Source organism: Pelophylax lessonae, assembly GCF_965119305.1.
Source record: "Pelophylax lessonae genome assembly, chromosome: 8".
Classification (NCBI taxonomy): Eukaryota; Metazoa; Chordata; class Amphibia; order Anura; family Ranidae; genus Pelophylax; species Pelophylax lessonae.
In genome coordinates, this window is record NC_138775.1 from 89554844 (window position 1) to 89572407 (window position 17564).

The 17564-nt window shown below is 42.0% G+C and overlaps 1 protein-coding gene across 1 annotated transcript in view; it reads left to right on the forward strand.

Moving 5' to 3' along the window:
* Positions 1-17564, forward strand: part of TMPRSS6 (transmembrane serine protease 6) — a 320000-nt gene that overhangs the window by 130120 nt on the left and 172316 nt on the right. Inside the window, exon 8 of the mRNA XM_082265211.1 lies at positions 14698-14834. Within this exon, the coding sequence (XP_082121337.1) occupies positions 14698-14834 (137 nt within the window). The remainder of the gene's footprint in view (positions 1-14697; positions 14835-17564) is intronic.

A 17564-nucleotide genomic window follows, 5' to 3' on the forward strand; every position in this document is an offset into this window, starting at 1 on the left:
GATGAGTGCATAGTGGTGGCGGCAAAGCTCAAGTGGTGTATTACATTTGGAACAGTGGATTATTATACATGGACACATTTGCTTTTCACATTCATGTTTGGATTTTATTTAACAGAAAGTGGACTTTATTCACAATAATATATTATTTTGATATATATATTTAGTTATAGTTCTGTTTGCACTATTTTTGATATCTTTTATCTAATATTTAAAACACACATTGCACATAATTGTTTGGTGACGCTGCATGATTCCAGAAGATACTGTTTGAGGGTTACATATTCTTACCTTTTTGCCAGCTGTCACAACCTTCTCTAGCGCTGATTCTTTTCTCGTTTTTAACTGTTTATGTAGCTGCTGGGGAAGTAAAGTAGGATACAGTAGAGTGTCACTTAAATGACAGTGCTGAGTCTGTTGGGGATGCTGATATCACATGCAAAATGGTGGCACCCAACAGCATTCTCAAGGCTTTTGAGTTTATTCACATTCACAAGTTAGGCTTTTCCAGGTAAATTATATGACGGAAATATGTTAAATGCACGTATAATTTTATGGGAAGATTGTTCTTGAAACAAATGATCTGGATACATGGTCTCTTTTAGTGAGCCTGTTGCTTTGCCCAGCATGGACATAGCACAAATTCACTTTAAAACACATAGTCTAAGACGTGGTCAGGATATGTTTAAAGGCAGTGCTGTTTTAGAACATGAGAGTGGATTTTTCATAAATCAAGCTGAAACTATGATAAAACTGTCTCATAAAGTGTGTTGCTGCTCCTGTTTTCGCACCACTGAAAAGCTCCCACATCTTTCCCATTTTCCTCTTGTATCGATCGTAATATAATGGCAGTGTTTCTTTATAATTTTACTCCAAGTATGCCTTGTCTATATGATTAAGCCCTTGTTTACACTGGAAAGCATCTTTTTTCTTTGGCGTTTGGTTAGCCACTGATGATAAAACTTCCTTACATAAATGCAGGAGTTGCATTATCCAGGCACTAGTAGAGCTGCAAAAGTAGGAGACAAACAGCGCACGCCGACCTCAAGTAATATCGTTTTATTAGACACACAATACACAATTACACAGTAGCACTCACATTTCCCATCTTAATGATAGGCACGTCTGCAAGAGCCTTCTCCTCCTCTCCCTCCTGAATGGCTTACGGTACGCCCAGCAGCTGTCTCCGGCATGGGACACCGCTACAGCCTACTCTTCCACTGAAGGGACCTGAAGAAGGAGGCTCTGCCTCCGAAACGCATAGTCATGGCAACCACTCTGCAGTGCTGAATCCCTTCACATACCTTCCCATACCCCCGGTAGCTACTGAGCGGAACTTCGGCCGAGGCTCCATGCGCACTTGCGTAGTTGAGAAAAACTGCGGACCGCTGGCACACTAAGGTCCGTTATGCAAACGCTCGGCGGGGAGACAGGAGGAAGAAGCGGGTGGAAGAGTAGGCTGTAGCGGTGTCCCATGCCGGAGACAGCTGCTGGGCGTACCGTAAGCCATTCAGGAGGGAGAGGAGGAGAAGGCTTTTGCAGACGTGCCTATCATTAAGATGGAAAATGTGAGTGCTACTGTGTAATTGTATGATGTGTGTCTAATAAAACTATATTACTTGAGGTCGGCGTGCACTGTTTGTCTCCTATTTTGCAGCTCTATTTTTGATCAAGTCCGCCACCCAGTGGATCATAGGAGGAGCTGCAACGACCACGAACTTTCACTTACAAACCGCAAGCAAGCTGGGACTGTATAGAGGATTAGCGCACCTTTACTGGTGATATATCACATATTGTGTGTAGATTGTTGATTATCTAGGCACTCGCTCCATTCTTGACATTTTATGGATGCTGGGAGTGCAGCGAGGGTGTAGACTTTACTGGCCATGTGCTGTGGGCAGTAAACACATGTAGCCCTCTTTTGAGGGGGCTATGAGAAATGGCCCTCCCATTCAGGATATTACACTAAACCTGTAGGTAAATAAGAGAACCAGAACCTTCGCTAAGTGGAAAAGTGGGTTTGGTAATAAAGTTGTCAGTGCCTCCACCCAGGACATGGTGTTTGTGAACAGAGTGGATTTTCTTCCTTAAAAATGAATTAAGAATCAAAACAAAGTAATTGAGAGCAGAAGGACTACTCAAACCAGCATATAACATTAACCATACACATATAGATGCACACTATTAAAGAAATAATACAAGCTTTATAAGAAAAGAGATTTACAACAGTGCCTACATCCAATGTACAAACAGGTATTATCAGCAAAGGATTGTGAAGTAATCGATTTATATAAGATTACCTATAGCGCTTGCTTGAATAAATTATAATAAAGGAAATAATTCTAACACTGTTAAATTCAGACTTATTAAAGTGCATATAAACCCCGTGATCTACTATACGTGATAACATAAATGGGTACACTTCACATATATATATAAAAATGAATACAAATATTAAATACGTAAAATAAATTTTGCAAGTTCATATATGAAGACCGCTCTGAAGACATCTAGCCAATGACGAAACGCGTTAGATGGAACGCACGTCGTGACGTCACTTGATCTCGGTGGAACGCAAACCGGAAGTACCGCTTTCCACACCGCAGCTCATACCAGTGATGGCGTTTTATTCAATTTTTCTTGTTTTTACTGCTTTTACTGCCTTTTTATTTATATTTGGACCCTATAATGACTCATCTGGATATTGTGCAATAAATATACTTGTTGAAAAACGGTACTGCACTATCTAGACCTTCCTTTCTTACATACATCCCTGACTGGAGGTTGATGACAGGAGGAGTGTGTAATGTTCTGGTACCTTTGGGTACCCTAATTACTCTTTCATAAGTGTATGCGCCCCACCATTCTCTTTTGGTAAGGTGCACATACACCTTTAAGACTGATGCTGTCATCACTGAGCGCCGGACTGGATGGCTATTTAGATCGCCGGCTCTCACTCACATGTGTTCGTTCAAACTGCTTTGTGCCTTGATGCTAACCTGTCTTGAAGCTCTCATGCTTGCAAGCATACCTCGCTGTCGGAACCACGCTGCGCTGATCCCTGTATCCCGCTACCGGATCATCCGCTCTTGCCGAACCTCTCCTCTGCTACATTGCTATTAGTGATAAGTACCCCACAGGGGAAACCTCTATAACCTTTATACTAAAGCTTACACTATCTAGCTCTGCATACTAAGGACTATTACTACATCTGCATTATCTAAGATTGCTAGCTCTTGAGCCTACTACCAACTGTTCTTGCACTGGGTTGATCTCTCTTGTATGTCCACCTGCTACTCTGTCATCTACTACCATACATGATTGCTAAACCTATCTGCATCCCATCTGCTACTATCTTACTTTCAAGAACATGTCCTTTCAAGTGTCTGTCATCTACCATCTCTACCCAACCTGTCTCTTCAGCCTATCATCACTGTGTTACTATATACATAAGTCACTCTAGGAAACATCTTATTGAGTGTGTGTATTTACTTGCTGAATTGAGATCATCCACACATGATGAGTCATTGAGAGTTGGGATAGGTGTCTCAGCGTTTCTCTACATGACTACTGAAGTGGAATATTTCTGCAGCTGAAAATCCACATCATACGTAAAACCCAGGAGCGTTACAGATTGAACGAACCACAAATGGATTCAGCAGAAATAACCACTCAGATGACACAATTAAAACAGCAAGTAACTGCGTTAATACACGCACTTGCTGAATTAAAAGAAGACAATCAGGCTCTGTCGCAGCAGGTAATTAGACTGACAAAACTTACCACTGCTCAGTCCCCTGAACCCAAAATAAATCCTCCTTTGGTATTTACAGGCGATCGCAAAAAATTTCGCGAATTTAAAAACGCATGTGAGTTACTTTTCTTGCTAAAACCCCGTACCTACCTTACTGATCACATTAAGGTTTGTACTATTATTTCTTACCTAACAGGCGATCCTCGGGCCTGGGCAGACTCTCTTTTTGAGAAAAACGACCAGCTTCTCAACTCCTATGCCTTGTTCCTAGCAGAACTCACTAGCCTATATGATGATCCCAATAGGCAGAGTACTGCCGATTTTCAATTAAGATCCTTGAAACAAGGTAGGAGACCTGTAGAAGACTTTGTCGCAGAATTCAAGAGATGGACCCTTGATTCAGAATGGAATGATGCATCTCTGAAAACCCAATTTAGGCTTGGCCTATCAGAGGCCGTCAAAGACGAGCTCGCCCGAGCGGATCTGCCAAAAACCCTGGATGCATTGATACAACTCAGTATCACCATAGATAGAAGACTACGAGAAAGAAAGGCTGAGAAAATGGGAATGCCATTATCCAGTTCTTCTCGGATTTCGGCCATTGACCCCGTTCCTATGGAGGTAGGAACCATACGCCCACCTCTATCAACTATGGAAAGAGCCAAAAGACGATCTGGTAATCTCTGCTTGTACTGTGCATCCCCGGATCACAAGATAAACGTCTGTCCCCTAGTCTACAAAAAGAAGGGTGAGTGTTCACATGTCCTCCTAGGGGGATTGACAACTTCAATCACTAACCCTTACCTTTCTGTTTGCTTAACATTACAGTGGGACCAGAACAGGATTACTACTAAGGCCATGATTGACACAGGATCTTGTGGAAATTATATTGACATACGTTTTGCTGCTTTAAATAAAGTTCCTATTATTTCTAAACTTAAACCTGTCTCAGTAAGTCTTATTAACGGTGTTCCTTTATCCTCTGGTCCGATCACTGATCAGACACAGGCACTCCTAGTCACTACTAACGGGTCTCATATGGAGACCACTACCTTCGATCTAATACCTTCACCCCACTTTCCCATTGTGTTGGGACTTCCCTGGTTGCACACACATCAACCAACCATAGATTGGAAGGAACGGACCCTGGCCTTCCTCTCTTGCTATTGTGAGTGTACGTGTAACTTCCCGTCTTTCGGGAAGATCCTGTCTGTGGTGACAGATGAGATTGCACCACTATGTTATCAGGATCTTTCTGAGGTTTTTCTTGAGAAAAATGCTCAAGCACTACCTCCCCATCGAGACTATGATTGTAGCATTGATCTACTCCCAAATAGCAAATTGCCGTTCGGTCATGTTTATCCTCTTTCACAGGATGAACTTTCCCATCTCAAAGGCTATTTGGATGAGAATTTGAAGAAAGGTTTTATTAGACCTTCCACTTCTTCCACAGCAGCAGGACTCTTTTTTGTCTGCAATAAGGACTCAAGTCTCAGGCCTATCATCGACTATAGGCAATTGAATGCTATTACAATAAAAGATCGCTATCCTCTACCGCTTATCCCTGAGCTCATTGAGCAGGTGCGTGGAGCTACCTATTTTTCAAAATTGGATCTGAAAGGAGCATACAATCTCATTCGAATCCGTGCTGGACACGAGTGGAAGACTGCATTCAGAACCAGATACGGATTGTTCGAATATCTTGTAATGCCATTCGGGCTATGCAACGCCCCTGCAGTTTTTCAACGATTTATAAACGATATTTTCAGAGACTTACTAGATGTCTGTGTTGTGGTATATCTGGACGATATACTTATATATTCACGATCCCTGTCTGAACACATAAGACATGTAAGACTAGTATTATCGAGATTGCTTGCACACAACCTTTATGTGAAACTGAAAAAATGCTTGTTTCATAAAGAAGAGGTACTGTTTCTAGACTACATCATATCCAAAACAGGAATCGAGATGGACATGAGTAAGATATCCTGCATTCAGGATTGGCCTACACCAACCACACGCAAGGCGCTACAGCGATTCCTTGGATTTTCGAATTTCTACAGGAAGTTCATCAGAAACTTCTCTGCCATTGTGAGACCCCTCACACAGCTCACTAGCATTAAAAAAACATTCAAATGGTCAGATGAAGCAAATAAAGCTTTTCACCTGTTAAAGACAAGGTTTACTTCTGCTCCCATATTACGCCATCCAGACCCATCCCTCCAATACATTCTGGAAGTAGATGCGTCAAACATGGCAGTAGGGGCAATACTCTCCCAACGACCAACTCACACTTCACCACTTCATCCAGTCGCCTTTTTTTCTAAATCCCTAAGCAGTCCAGAGATAAATTACCCCGTGGGTGAAAAGGAACTGCTTGCTATAAAATTGGCTCTGGAGAATTGGCGACATCTACTCAAAGGCACCCAATTACCAATACTTATATACACGGACCATAAAAATCTCCAATATCTTCAGACTAACAAAACTCTCTCTCACCGACAGGTACGATGGTCACTATTCTTTCTAAGGTTTAACTTCCTAGTGACCTACACACCTGCAGATAAGAACAAAAAGGCGGATGCACTATCACGACTAACTGAAGAAAACTACTTCGAAATCCCTTCCGTTCCTATAATACCTCACAAACGCATTATTGGAGTTGTCCGTTCCTTGAAGGAAGAGGTTTTGCATGGTATAAGTTTGGATTCACCGCCACCACAACTAAATACTGATGCAGAAGGCTTCCTCTACTACAACGACAAACTTTACATACCACCTACCATACGCACCAAGATCTTGGAATTATCGCATGATGTGCCTATGGCAGGACATATGGGTATGACAAAGACTCTTAATCTGATTACCAGACAATTCTGGTGGCCTGACATGAAAACATCTATACAAAAATTCGTCTCTTCATGCAATGTCTGTGCCAGGTCCAAAATTGACACTACGAGACCATCCGGTCTACTATGCAGTCTACCAATACCCCAAACTCCATGGGAAGTTGTGTCCTTGGACTTTATAGTGGAATTGCCTCCTTCCAAAGGATTTAATACCATCTTAGTGTCAGTGGACCATCTGACAAAAATGGCACATTTCATTGCTATTCGCAGACTACCTTCGTCCAAACAAACGGCAGAACTCCTGATGAAACATGTCTTTAAGTTACATGGTATCCCAAAAACTCTTCTGTCTGACCGTGGATCATAATTTATTTCCAAGTTCTGGCAAGAACTATGTCACATACTACGGATCGAGGGGAAGCTCACTTCTCCTTACCATCCGCAAACCAACGGACAGACTGAAAGAGTCAACCAATGCATCGAGCAATATTTACGTTGTTACACTTCTTACCAACAGGATGATTGGGTGGATCTTCTCCCTCTGGCAGAATTTGCCTACAACAACGCAACCCACAGTACGACCAAGCAGAGTCCGTTCTACTTGAACTATGGGTTTCGTCCCTCTATTCTACCACCACGCATCCTTCCTTCAAATAACCCAGTAGCCTCAGACTATCTTACCCAAATAAAGGACTCTCTGGGTTTGCTTAATACTACCATTGCACACGCTCATAGTCAACAAAAGAAGTACTATGATCTTCGCAGAAGACCTTCTCCTCAGTACGCTATCGGGGACCTCGTTTGGCTCTCAACAAAAAATTTAAGACTGAAAATCCCTAGCAAAAAGCTTGGACCTCTGTTCTTGGGACCTTTCCCAATCAAGAAACTTATTGGAAAAGCTGCAGTACAGCTTACATTGCACAATAGACCTCAAAATACATCCCATTTTCCATGTGTCGCTACTGAAGCCCCATGTTCCTGACCAAGGAATAAGGCCTACTATCCCACCTCCTCCTCCTCCTGTACAAGTTGAAGGTGGAGAAGAATATGAGATAAAAGAGATTCTGGATTCTCGTATCCACAGAGGAAGACTTCAGTACTTGGTTCGATGGAAGAACTATGGGCCCCAAGACGACACCTGGCTAAACACCTCTGACATACATGCCTCTAGAATTTTCATGCGAAGTACCCAGACAAACCAGCTCCAGAGGCCTTCAGGAGCCGGCCTTAAGGGGGGGTACTGTAATGTTCTGGTACCTTTGGGTACCCTAATTACTCTTTCATAAGTGTATGCGCCCCACCATTCTCTTTTGGTAAGGTGCGCATACACCTTTAAGACTGATGCTGTCATCACTGAGCGCCGGACTGGATGGCTATTTAGATCGCCGGCTCTCACTCACATGTGTTCGTTCAAACTGCTTTGTGCCTTGATGCTAACCTGTCTTGAAGCTCTCATGCTTGCAAGCATACCTCGCTGTCGGAACCACGCTGCGCTGATCCCTGTATCCCGCTACCGGATCATCCGCTCTTGCCGAACCTCTCCTCTGCTACATTGCTATTAGTGATAAGTACCCCACAGGGGAAACCTCTATAACCTTTATACTAAAGCTTACACTATCTAGCTCTGCATACTAAGGACTATTACTACATCTGCATTATCTAAGATTGCTAGCTCTTGAGCCTACTACCAACTGTTCTTGCACTGGGTTGATCTCTCTTGTATGTCCACCTGCTACTCTGTCATCTACTACCATACATGATTGCTAAACCTATCTGCATCCCATCTGCTACTATCTTACTTTCAAGAACATGTCCTTTCAAGTGTCTGTCATCTACCATCTCTACCCAACCTGTCTCTTCAGCCTATCATCACTGTGTTACTATATACATAAGTCACTCTAGGAAACATCTTATTGAGTGTGTGTATTTACTTGCTGAATTGAGATCATCCACACATGATGAGTCATTGAGAGTTGGGATAGGTGTCTCAGCGTTTCTCTACATGACTACTGAAGTGGAATATTTCTGCAGCTGAAAATCCACATCATACATAAAATGCAGGAGCGTTACAGAGTGTTGCTGTAGGAGAAGGTGCCTACCTGGAGAGAACGCATCCCGGCCCTGGGGGTCACAAAAGCTCTAAAGGTCCTAGTGTCGTAAGGCACATAGGGCCCACACGATCCGGTGAGTGTGAAATTTTTCTATCTTGTCACGGTGGAGCACGAGCAGTGACACCAGGGATAGAGTGGAAAACCTATCACAGCAGCATCAAGCACTTTTCACTGTGCACTTTATTTATTTATTTTTTGAACTCTCACTATCAAGAAGTCACGTCATTTTCTACACATGAACTTTATTTGCACATGAACTTTTGTACATTTTTATGACAGTAATTTTATACCTCATGCACCATATATGAACTTGCAAAATTAATTTTACTTATTTAATATTTGTATTCATTTTTTTATATATATATATATATATATATATATATATATATATATATATATATGAAGTGTACCCATTTATTTTATCACTTACAGTAGATCACGGGGTTTATATGCACTTTAATAAGTCTGAATTTAACTGTGTTAGAATTATTTCCTTTATTATTATTTATTCAAGCAAGCGCTATAGGTAATCTTATATAAATCGATTACTTCACAATTCTGAGCACTCGCACTTTCACTATAGCAGATGCATATCACATTCATTTATTAATTATTTATATATAAACCATAGGTTTCTCCATTTGGCTCGGGAATATACTTTATATATTGTACCTCTCATTATCAGCAAAGGGCCCAATAGGAGTCCTGCTGGAATAGTGCGCATATACCAGGGGTATATGTAATTAATATTAGAGATACCTCCAGATGAATGTTGCAGCAAAGTCCAGTTGCAGGGGCCTGGAGGATGATGCAGCATTTGTCTTTGTGTTGGAGACCTGAAGACAAGATCAGCAGTTATGATGGTATCCTCCAACAGTTGTCCAACTAGCCTGGAATGGAACTTCTCACCAGCAGGAACTGTGGTGTGGCACTGGAACTCAGAGTCAGCCTATCTACTCTGCACTTCAGTCCCTCCCTAGTAGTTTCTAAAATAACAAGAGTGGTATATAAACTCTATTGCAATTAACAAGTTCCCTTACTAACAAACAGAAAAGTGACCACCACATACATACAAAAGCACAGGCCTAGTTATCTGGCACTGTGCATGTGGAATAATAACAAAGATAGGGCAGAGATACTCTTCCTGTCAAAAGGATTTAGATATACATTTAGCAGCTGCAGTTAAACTATTAGATCATAGGAATATTTGTATAATAGGCTCTTCTGGTTTAGGATTCATCAGTGACAGAACATGTAGCTGAGACTTTCTCTTGCTTTCTCCCTCACCACTTCTCGGGTTTTGAAGCCAACAGCCAGGGGTAGGAAGTGCATACATATTATATTTACAGGCATTTACAAATTAAAACAGTAGATACCTACACATAAAAGAATAGCTCCTTTGCACCTAATGAACCTGAAAGTTAAAAAAAAAAAGATATATATATATATATATATATATATATATATATACAGTGCCTTGCGAAAGTATTCGGCCCCCTTGAATTTTGCGACCTTTTGCCACATTTCAGGCTTCAAACATAAAGATATAAAACTGTAATTTTTTGTGAAGAATCAACAACAAGTGGGACACAATCATGAAGTGGAACAAAATGTATTGGATATTTCAAACTTTTTTAACAAATAAAAAACTGAAACATCGGGCGTGCAAAATTATTCAGCCCCTTTACTTTCAATGCAGCAAACTCTCTCCAGAAGTTCAGTGAGGATCTCTGAATGATCCAATGTTGACCAAAATGACTAATGATGATAAATAGAATCCACCTGTGTGTAATCAAGTCTCCGTATAAATGCACCTGCACTGTGATAGTCTCAGAGGTCCGTTTAAAGCGCAGAGAGCATCATGAAGAACAAGGAACACACCAGGCATGTCCGAGATACTGTTGTGGAGAAGTTTAAAGCCGGATTTGGATACAAAAAGATTTCCCAAGCTTTAAACATCCCAAGGAGCACCGTGCAAGCGATAATATTGAAACGGAAGGAATATCAGACCACTGCAAATCTACGAAGACCTGGCCGTCCCTCTAAACTTTCAGCTCATACAAGGAGAAGACTGATCAGAGATGCAGCCAAGAGGCCCATGATCACTCTGGATGAACTGCAGAGATCTACAGCTGAGGTGGGAGACTCTGTCCATAGGACAACAATCAGTCATATACTGCACAAATCTGGCCTTTATGGAAGAGTGGCAAGAAGAAAGCCATTTCTTAAAGATATCCATAAAAAGTGTAGTTTAAAGTTTGCCACAAGCCACCTGGGAGACACACCAAACATGTGGAAGTCAGATGAAACCAAAATCGAACTTTTTGGCAACAATGCAAAACGTAATGTTTGGCGTAAAAGCAACACAGCTCATCACCCTGAACACACCATCCCCACTGTCAAACATGGTGGTGGCAGCATCATGGTTTGGGCCTGCTTTTCTTCAGCAGGGACAGGGAAGATGGTTAAAATTGATGGGAAGATGGATGGAGCCAAATACCAGACCATTCTGGAAGAAAACCTGATGGAGTCTGCAAAAGACCTGAGACTGGGATGGAAATTTGTCTTCCAACAAGACAATGATCCAAAACATAAAGCAAAATATACAATGGCATGGTTCACAAATAAACATATCCAGGTGTTAGAATGGGCAAGTCAAAGTCCAGACCTGAATCCAATCGAGAATCTGTGGAAAGAACTGAAAACTGCTGTTCACAAACGCTCTCCATCCAACCTCACTGAGCTCGAGCTGTTTTGCAAGGAGGAATGGGCAAAAATTTCAGTCTCTCGATGTGCAAAACTAATAGAGACATACCCTAAGCGACTTACAGCTGTAATCGCAGCAAAAGGTGGCGCTACAAAGTATTAACTTAAGGGGGTTGAATAATTTTGCACGCCCAATTTTTCAGTTTTTTATTTGTTAAAAAAGTTTGAAATATCCAATAAATTTCGTTCCACTTCATGATTGTGTCCCACTTGTTGTTGATTCTTCACAAAAAATTACAGATTTATATCTTTATGTTTGAAGCCTGAAATGTGGCAAAAGGTCGCAAAGTTCAAGGGGGCTGAATACTTTCGCAAGGCACTATATATATATTTATTTATTTTTTCAGGTTTAGAGCTGTCAAACTCCTGGCTGAAATGATGAGTAAACAGCTGGTCAAGCACAACCCTTGATCAGCAGAGTAAAAATACTCAAAAATAAATACTAAAAATAACAAAAATATTTTAAAAGCAACCCTATTGCCCTGTGCACACACACGCATGCAAATGTGCATGTAAGGTGCATGTATTTATGTAAACAGTGAATGCATCATACATGGTTTGGAATCACCGCATCATTTTGCACTATTTCAGGGGCATGTACAACTTTAAGGATTTACATGTGTAGCACACCCCGTTAGATTACATTGGGATCCCCCACCCTTCACAGCTAAGCACACCAAATTTCCGCAGGCACTGAGAGTCAGATAACAGTCAGTACTTTGTTTTGTTTTTGTTTTTTTTATTTAGGGATTAGAACTTGGATGGGGATTGGGAATTATCGGATGCCTATTTGACTTCAAACAACTTCTGCTTTATACAGTCTATATACACTCCTCACTGCCTCCAGCACACTTGCTTGCAGAATCTCAGCTGGCACACTGTGGATCTGACAAAAAGCACTCAATCAGATTTAGGGCATCAGCCCATTACAGGCAGGAACCAGAGGCCCCTTGGTGTGTAGCAAAAAGTCATTGTTCAGCATACATTCCTGTGGCTACTGATCCCAGCACCACTTCTTCAGGCACTGCCAGCCCACCTGGCTGCAGTTGCCTCTTTCACTGGCCCTCCTGGCTAACTTCTCCAGCAAAGTCTTTTCAGACTGACACTCTTTCCACAGTCCTCCCAGACTGCACACTCACCAGCCCACCTGGATGACTTCTCAGGTCATCTCCCGGATGTGCTGATCACCTCCTGTGGTCCTCACACTTGCTCCTATGCCTCCAGGATAGGATTCCTCTATGTGTTGTAAAGGGTTCCTCCAGCACCTGAGCCCCGGGCCCAAGGTCGCCCCCCCTAGACAAGGGGGTGCTCTGCAAAGGCCTCCAATAGCCTCCTCAGCACTCCATCTCCATCTTCCATCCGACTGCCTCATGCCTATTTAAGGTGCCTACCCCCTTCAACCGCTTTTTTGCTGAGGATTGGTCAAGGACCTCATAAACCAAGTCATAGGACCTCCTAGCTTCTACCCACTACTTCTGGAAGCTTCTCCAAGGTTCCAGAAAGCAGGGGGAGGCACCAGAGATGCTGCTTGCTGAATCATCCAGCCTCCCTGAGTCACTCAACCCCGACCCAGATTCAACCCAGACCTGGATCTTAGCCATGCCAATTTGCTTACACTAACAAAACTTTTTACACCTAGCACATTAGCTAGAGGGTGATACACTTGTTCGGTATCTATTTTCTCAATTTATCCCATCTTTTATCTTTTACAAAGAAAATAGTTTTTACGTTGAGTAAATAAATATAGATTGAATAAACAGTTACACAAATATTGTGTGACATAAAAAATGCAACTGCCATTACTTTACTCTACAGGTCTGGTGTTTTCAGAAATGTTAACATTGTTTGGGGGTTAAAGTATTTTTTTTTTTTTTTTACAGGTTTTAACCGGTTGCCGACCGCCGCACGACTATATACTGCGGCGGTCAGCCCCGGCCAGGCAGAGTGACGTATCGGTACGTCACTCGCCTGTCACTGACTTGCGAGCCTATAGCGAGCGGGCGCGCGCCCGCCGAGGCGCGCGCCCGCCGCGGCTCGTTCACAGGCAAGTCAGTGCGTGTGACCGGCGGACTCGATGTCCGCCGGCCACACTACGATCGCTCCTGTGAAGGGAGAAAGACAGAGCAGCTTGTGTAAACAAGCTGCCTGTCAGTTCTCCCTGTGTAAAAGTAAAGATCTGACCGTTCTACTATGTAGAACGGTTGATCTTTGCTTTTACACCAATAGCAATGTCCCTACACAGTAGAAAGCACGCCCCTAGGACACACTTAACCCCTCCCTTCCCAATAAAGTTAACCCCTTCCCTGCCAGTGTCATTTTTGCAGTAACAGTGCATATGTATAGCACTGATTACTGCAGTAATGTCACTGGTAACCCCAAAAGTGTCAAAAATGTCAGTCAAGGGTCCGATCTGTCCACCGCAATGTCGCAGTACCGAAAAAAAAATCGCAGATCGCCGCCATTACGCGTTAAAAAAAAAAACACCAAAAATGACAAAAATCTTTCTCTTTGTTAGTAAACGCGATAACTTTTGCGCAAACCAATCAAAATACGCTTTTTGCGATTTTTTTTACCAAACATAGGTAGCATAAAACAAATTGGCCGAAAAATGTTAAAAAATTTTGATTTTTACTTTTTTTTTTGGGGAATTTCATATAAAAAAATGTGAAAAATATTGTTATTTTTGCAAAATTTACGCTCTTTTTTTGTTTATAGCGCGTGATCAAAAAATCGCACAGGTGATCAAATACCACCAAAAGAAAGCTCTGTTTGTGGGAAAAAAAGGACGTCAAATTCGTTTAGGTACAGCGTCGCACGACCGCGCAATTGTCCGTTAAAGTCACGCAGTAAAAAATCGCAAAAAAACCCCTGGTCCTTTAGCAGCCAAATCCTCCGGGGCTTAAGTGGTTAATATGTGCTAAAAATGTAAAAATTGTCCTTGTAGAAAAGTGCTTAAAATATGTGGCATTTCTGTAAAAGAGGACCTGTTAGCAATGTCAGTGCAGAGCCCAGATAACAGCTGGTGCTATGCTTGTAGAATTAGTGTTTGTCAGGACTAAAAGCCAGCACAATGTTAGATAGGCAGAAATCACCGTCTGTAACTATTGCAGTAAAGTGCTTGCAGTGTCTCTGCAGGCAGTAAAAAAAAACAAAAAAACATAACAAAAAACAAATGATGTTTGCCCTCTGAGAATGTATGTCTGCTTTTCTCTTTCAGGTATTATGGCTGCAGTGGGCAGGAGCCAGTGTCTGAAGTGCTGTCTTCTGGGAGTTCAATGCTGGTTTTCTGGAAGCAGGGAACATACAGCTACTATGACCCATTCATACTCACAGCACAGTCTGTGCCTAGAAAAAGTAAGAAGAGCAAACAGATGAGTAAAAATAGTAGACTTGAGCCAGGAAACTAGACAGAGTTTTTAACAAAATCTCAAGGATTAAAACTATTAAATGGCAGAGGGCAGAAATAAAGAGAAAGAGCTTAAAGTGACATTAAAGCTTAGTTGTTTTTTTTTTTTTTTTCCAAAATATTAGTTGTTTTTTTTTTAATTGAGATAACAAACATGTCATACTCACCCAATCCTCTTCTTCTGGGGTCCTCCACTGGTGCCCCCATGTAATTTTGTTTTTCATTGGGGCACCTGTGTGTGCTCGCTCTCGAGCCACCCTGCGTCTATTGATACAGAGCAGATGACTCAGCCCGCCTCCTGCTCACTTGGCACAACATTTGATTGACAGCAGCGGGAGTCAATGGCTCCCAATGCTATCAATCTGCCTAAGGCAGAGGGAGACAACGGCGAGAGCCGCTGCTTTTGTGCACATTGCTGGATCAGATCAGGCTCAGGTAAGTATAAGGGGGGACTGGGGGGAGTTTTGCAGCACAGGTTTTTCACCTTATTGCAAAGAATACATTAAGGTGAAAAAATCTTAAGGCTTTAGAACCACTTTAAATCAGTATAATGTACCAAATATTAGAAGAATTGTCATTTGAATAGTTTAACTAAATATATTTAAAATAGGCTGAACAATATTTTACTAAGGCTAATGAAAAGGTTCATCACAAAGCAAAAATAAGAAAGGTTACCATGATCACATCCAGGTATCAAAGCGTTTCTTTAACAGGCAAAGTTCAGAAATTTTAAATAGAATAAAATCAATAAATCCCTCAGTACCTGGATGTGATCAAGTGGACCTTTCTTTTTTCTGCATTGTGCTTCTGCGAAAGCAAGGCAGCCTCCCAAGCGGCAGTAGTTTATTTATTATATGTAATAATGCATCCGGTTTCCGTGTAAAATGTGTCCAAGGCAGGGAAGGGAGCATAGGAGTGCACAGGGGGTATGCCTGGCGTGTCTGGGCACACCTCAATCAAGGGGGATGCTTGGGTTCAGCCCCATCTCTGCGACCATCTCTATCACTGCATCTCCAAGGTCTGCCCTTTACTTTATACCTTGGCTGTAGTGTTCCTCTAGTGCCCCGTACACAGCACCCTAGCACTTTCAGCCAGCGGGAACTCTCAGCTGTGCAGTATGTCCCTGAGCAGGTGGTGGGTGGGGCAGGGAGGTGGCTGAACCCTCCCACCTATCCACTCACATGTAGCTAGCTGGTCTGGTTGATTGAGCAGCTAAAATTGGGAAGGAGGCGGAGCAAAGATGGCAGCCTGGGAGTCTTCTACTTCCAGTTATGGGGTAAGTGGCTGAAGGGGGAGGTCTACCTTTATCTCTGCAGGAATTCCCTCTATGCTCAAAACCCGCCAGTGTATATCTGATAGTCTATTGGAACTGGAGCTGCCCAGCCGCTCCCATGTTTTTTTAGTGCCACTGTGCAGCTCCGGGTCGACCATTTGGGCTTCACATGGACCTAGAAGTGTGCAATGGCCTTGTGGGCCCTTCCTACTGAGTGTGTTCTGTTCTGCTGCTGGTCTCCTTATACTGAGTGTGCATACAGCTGGACCAGCCAGAAGGAGGCTTCCAAATTCCCATAAGCCACTTCTCCCCCTACAAACCCCCACATTCACTAGGCATGTGGGGAGGATGCCCCTGTCTGCATCAATATGGGCACAAGCTGCTTTGCCAGGGAGCCTCTCCCCATGCTGAGGGCATGTGACCTGGTATGGTTCAGGAGGAAAAGGGAGTGCATGCTCACTACCCTTTCCCTCTTTCCTGGCCAGCCAGGCTGCTTGCTCATATAGGTATTTGGTATGGATTATTGGGGGAACCCCATGCTGTATTTTTTGTTTTCTGCACAGGGTATCCCTGTAAAATCTGGCATGCATTTTGCAGGTCTTTTTTTTTCCAATATATACTGGATAAAGGTCTGATATAAATGTTAAAGGAAACCTGAAACTACTTGTTTATGAACCGAACAAAGATGCTGGAAACTGTCATTTACTGTCAATTTAAATTGCTTTTTTTCTTTGTAAATTTCACTTTTTCATTTGTACATGGTACAAGTATACCCCTTCACAGGCAAGTTTAGTTCTTCCTCAAGCATTTTATTTGGAGGAATTAATGTCACCATATAACCCCCCTTTGACAGTGTTGCCCCTCACAACCTGCCATATTTAAAAAAAAAAGGTTTTTGGTATTTTGGTACATGTTCTCCCAGGAAGTGCCCAGCTCTCCACCCCCTTTGTCTGACAAACCCTTTCCTATAAGCCTTTATTTTCAGAGTTCATTCTCCATAGACCTTATTGGGGAACAAATGCAGTTTTTGAACTTTTTGGTAAAACTGATTTTATTTTTTATTTTTTTTTTTTTTTGGAGTGTGAGACGTAAATAAATGTGTTCCCAGTAAATGAATATAAAACGCCATTCATTGAAGGACCCTGATTAATAAACACCCACATTTAAGATGTCTTTAGAGCTCAACTGTCATCCAGGTACTTACACAATCAAAACACAAATGGGGTGCTTATTGAGGAATTATTGAAGAATAAATATGAAGAATTATTGAAAGATAAAATATGAAATTAACCTTTAGGCAATTGGATCCAAAATTTGAAAATGACCTTAACTTCATTATTCTAATTTAATTACCTAGCTATGCAGAGTGTTAATTCCTGTGTTTTTACATTACTTTTGAGAACGT